Source organism: Perkinsus marinus, assembly GCF_000006405.1.
Source record: "Perkinsus marinus ATCC 50983 genomic scaffold scf_1104296927860, whole genome shotgun sequence".
In the NCBI taxonomy this organism is placed as follows: Eukaryota; Perkinsozoa; order Perkinsida; family Perkinsidae; genus Perkinsus; species Perkinsus marinus.
In genome coordinates, this window is record NW_003217027.1 from 28,253 (window position 1) to 33,087 (window position 4,835).

The 4,835-nt window shown below is 49.0% G+C and overlaps 1 protein-coding gene across 1 annotated transcript; it reads left to right on the top strand.

Annotated features, from left to right (window-relative positions):
* Positions 1–2,578: 2,578 nt before the first annotated feature.
* Pmar_PMAR001563 (hypothetical protein) lies at positions 2,579–3,055 on the top strand (the record flags this gene model as incomplete). Its single annotated transcript, XM_002788740.1, has 1 exon — positions 2,579–3,055. One exon carries the CDS (start codon positions 2,579–2,581, stop codon positions 3,053–3,055), a length of 477 nt encoding a protein of 158 aa, XP_002788786.1.
* Between the last annotated feature and the right edge of the window lie 1,780 nt (positions 3,056–4,835).

The window sequence follows — 4,835 nt, forward strand, 5'->3', positions numbered from 1 at the left end:
ACTGTCGATCTCCGCGTTGTGCAACTCGGCCAAATGGGCTCCGGTCTGGCCTTTCTTAGGGCCCGTGTGATCTTTGGTAGGTAACTTCAGTGGTGCCATCGATCTCATCCCAAGACTCTCTACCCCATATCTCAAGGTAAGCTGAGCCCAGGACTTGCACTCTCGGAGCATGTCTCTGTATGTCGCCACTGACAATCTCGGCAAGCGATCTACATGTAGTTGCCCGTCCCGGGGTAGTCCCATATACAGTCGAGCCCTCGCCTCCAGATCCGAGACGGGAGCTCCCCGAACTTCGGACAGCTGATCTCGAAGGCCTTCCAATTTGGACACGAAGGTCTCCAACCCCTTCGCTCCCTCAGAGCCGCAACCCAAGGCTTCCCATCGCTTCACCAATGACATCTCGTCAGTGCCGTCCGAGTAGCTCTCGAGGACACTCCACATTGTCAGCACTCTCGCCTTGAACGTAAGGTCCTTATTCCTCGCACAAGTATCATTAATTAACTGTCTTAGGGGTTCGCTGACGTTGTGGTTCACGTAGAAATACTCAAATGCCCATTCATCTTCTTCTGAAGGTCCATATCGACCACTCAACTGGATCTCAGGCAAACTCTTCACCTGCCTCTTGAAATAGATGAAATCTCTGGCATCCGCAACCCCGATGAAGGGCCCTCCAGTGACAGCTCTGGTATTCCGTGCCCTCTTGGACACCTTCGTTATGTCAACCCCTCGACGACATTGACCTCCCCTCGTCGGCACCCCTTGCCCCCCGACGAAGTCTAGTAAGGAGGTTCGGTGCTCCTCGACACTGGGATTGTCGCTGACAGCGGTGTCGACCGTATCCTCACCTTGAACGTCGGTCGTTGACCGCCCTATCGAAGGTGAGGAGTTTAACTTCGAGCTCAACTCGTTGAACATGCCCGCCAAGTGCTCGATTTGCCCACGGAGCTCCCAAGCCCACGCCGGCGGCGAACCAGATTCTTCCACCGGGCGGTTCCCCGCCTCGGTGCTTCTCATTAACAACGGATCATTGGCATCCATGACGTTAGTAGTCACTTCTTCTCGGATGATTGTACCAAAATCGATATCTCACTGCTATAACTAGATAAGCCAACTCGACTCCAGCTCTTGTAGTATACCAGCTAACTTAGTGATACGGTAGTGGCCCTAGCCAGTTGTAGGGTATTTAGTTACTGTCGATCGATACCACAAATATAAGACGGAGGTAAGTCAAGACAGTTAAGCCGAAGGTCGATAGAACCGATCTTCTAACCGAACCGAACGAAGATAAATAAACAAAGAAGAAGAACTGAGATAACTCAGATAATGATAGAACTATAGCACAGTTATACTCGATCGATCAGACTCTTGATAACACGGGGTGAAGCCGCTGGATGAAGCCTTGCACGCAAACTCATCTTCATGAACGCAGACTCATATTCACGCACCCAGGCCCGGTCCAGCACACACTCGTACTTCGTGAATCGAAACAGCTAGTCGCAAGTTTCGTGGAGAACTCAGCTTGTATTATGCGTTGCAGAATCAACGTAGATGGATGATTCCGACTGATAGTGTAGAGAGCCATGACTGTTCGCGTCGTTGAATCGAACCACTGGTTGATGCAGACCGTGAGTCACAACATTGTTGTGAGTCACAACTTGTGAGTCACAAGTTGTGACAGCAACCACTTTTCCGTCCTATTCCGCGTACGGTACTTAAGTACAGATAGTGCTCTTATTGTTATTGTCCTAGGGTCGTAGTATTGGTTGCTCTAGCTCGAGTTCCCTTGTTGTGTTGTTCTTAGAGTTCATCAACCGATACCCCGACCCGGGTTTATACAAGGCTCTTATGATGGGAGGAGACGCCGGACAATCGTCCCCTTTAGCTGATCACGTAATGCATCTTGCTCGGGGAATGCTTGATGAGCATCGTCTTCCCTATGTTGAGATCAGTCAATCTGCCCCCCAAGATGTGACAGCTCGACTCGGATATATATGGTAGACTGAGAGCTGTAGGTCGTCATGGATTCGCAACAGGCCCTCGGCCCCCGTTCACGAACTCACGTGTCACGTGTCACTGACATCGCGAGAAGAACTGTCCTGATTGAATCAGGTTGATTCGATCAGGCGGGAGGAAGACGTTCCTATCCGGCGGTCCCTTAGGGAGATGGACAAGCGAGAAAGATCTCCCAGGCACCATACCAACCCAGTAGTAATTGGTACCAGGTATGCTAACTCAACGATAAGAGTCATATCATATGACGGCATCATCTTGCTAATGCATGTATGCAATGCAGTTCAACTGTCACAAGTTTGTGCTACGCGCAATTTTGACCATTCACCCCTGGTTTGCGATAGACACGCTGTCCGACGTAGCCTGTTCCGCACGCACACACATAGTTGTTTCACGCAGCGACATACCTTGGACTTCCCCTCTACAAAATAAGTGTAACGCTCAACACTTGTGGACCCGACAAGGTCGACATTACGAAGTTGCTGATTGGATTGCTGCTGTGCTTCTGAATTAGTAATTACCATTTGTTCTGATACGCAGTACTGTACTATCCATTGATGGCTCATCGATGATTGATGTTGCCTGTTGTGTTACTCTTCTCGAGTACGATGGTATCCGTATCACAGTCCATGAACTAGTTGAAATTTTCAACGCCTCAATGCGCGTTCTCGTCGGTCTCATCATCGCTGTCGCCGTTAACGCCATCCTCAACTCTAAACCGTCTGGTAACTATTGCGGTTCTCCGGTTATTCCCTCAATGGGTAAAGGTTTCGTCAAGATCACTATAAAAAGCGCTACCGCCTTCGACATTTCGGCCTCATGGACTCCCACTGGTGGTTCGAAGAAGAGCGGCAGCGAAACCGACCTGCCCTATTCGTACGATGACTCGACAAAATATGTGACCGTCACGGATACGAGCAAGCTGCAGGATCTGATCACCAAAATAGATGCTCCCCTGAAGGCCTCTGATCTCGCTCGTCTACGTTATGATGGCAAGAGTTTGCTTGTCGTTGCCCTCCTTAACTTCCCCCTGGATCGATGTTAGCCCAGGTCAGGGACCCAGTTTTCGCTGAGATCTGTGAGAGTCTCATAATAAGACTCAGGCAGGCATCAGTGCAAGGCCTTGCGAGCACTGCTCTTTGTACAAGTCTCGCTGTTATCACTAGCTTCAGATATTTCAGCGATCTCTCTTTCGTTACGTTCTTTTTCTCCGATGAGTCCAAGATGAGCGGTTGGTAATATCGCATTACCTGGTCTACTAGAGCGCAAGATTGAGTACGGTAATGAGATCCTCAGCTCAAGCTTGTCCATGGAGTATCGAGTCCAGATATCGATACAGCGACTATTTGAAGTTCAATCTTTGTTTTGTTGGTTAAGTCCGAACACGATACCTGCGTGACTCTCTTGTACCAAAAACAAGGCAAGAAGGAATTCTCGTACATAAATCAGACTTAGCGAAACACAGACAGCTTCAGGGGTCGCTACGGATAGATATTTATGACACTGAAGTTAATAGCTGTTTTGAGAATCATGGCCATGAGACCAATAACCCCACCTAGCTCAAGAACGGTTTATCTATACCGCCATGAGGGGCTTTTGCTGCCATAGGGGATTGTAGAGTCGTCGCGATTACGTCACTCACCATCATCTGAAACCGCTCGAAAGGGTTCATATTCTACTACTTGGTACTCGTCTGGTATAGAAACATGATGTAAACACCAGTGATTCTACACTCTCACGAAAGCGATCGGCATGAAGAATGATAACAGAAGTGCATCGGGGACAGAATTGCGGAGCGAGCGGAGCATATACCGCAACAACAGGCACTTTGGCGTTGTGCGTGCGTGCGTGAAGAATTATTCTGGCTTCACTACGAGGCGTGGGAGGCTACCAGATAGGTCAGACGACTCCTTTATATGCGGAGCTTGATTATGCGAACAGCTCGAAGAGATATGCACGAAAAACTTTAACGATGAAGAAATCTTCTACCCGGGATCGAACCGGGAACCTACGTAAATTCATCGGTTGAGTCCATGGACGTGGAGTCCACGTCGTGGACCCAGTGAGGCTCCCATCCACAGCCTGTAGTGCTTGAAGCACTCAGAGTTTGATGAGTCCCTCAGAGTTTGAGGAGTCCCTCAGAGTTTGAGTAGTCCCTCTTGTGTGCACTTCCAGCTTAGCCAAGATCTGTAGAGATTCGCAATCCGGCCAGGGAAGCTTCATGCTAAGCAACGACAGACAAGTAGCGGCGTGTACTAGAACTCAACCACTCTTCTCGTTGTAGGTGAGAGTAAAGGAGCAAAAACAAGTATGAATACAATTGTTGGGAATAGGGAATCGCTACTCAGCTTAGCTTCAGCTTGTCGATATCTTGTCGTCACGACACAGCGCACAATCCTATATCTTTCCCTCACATTCTCTCCTCCTGATGGGCTAGATCTATCAGGGGGGCGGAAAATATTACGAGGTCGTAATTTGTGCCCATCATAACCACGATCAACCGAAACATCATCATCATCATCATCATCATCATCATCATCATCATCATCCACCTCCTCCACTTGGGGAGCAACGGGTGAAAATATCTCAACAGTATCGTCCTCGTCATCGATGTCACTACTGTTAGGGCCGATCTCTTTACTCAAATTAGCTACCTCAGGAACCACCAAGGAGGTGTGAACATTCAGCACTTTCGGCGATCTATCTCTCCGCTTTAGTTGCACCATCGTAGGAGATACTAATCGAACCACCCTCAAGCCGGATTCATAAGCAGGTAGTAACTTCGCATGACGGTCATCACGACGCCACATAACAGCCATCCCAGG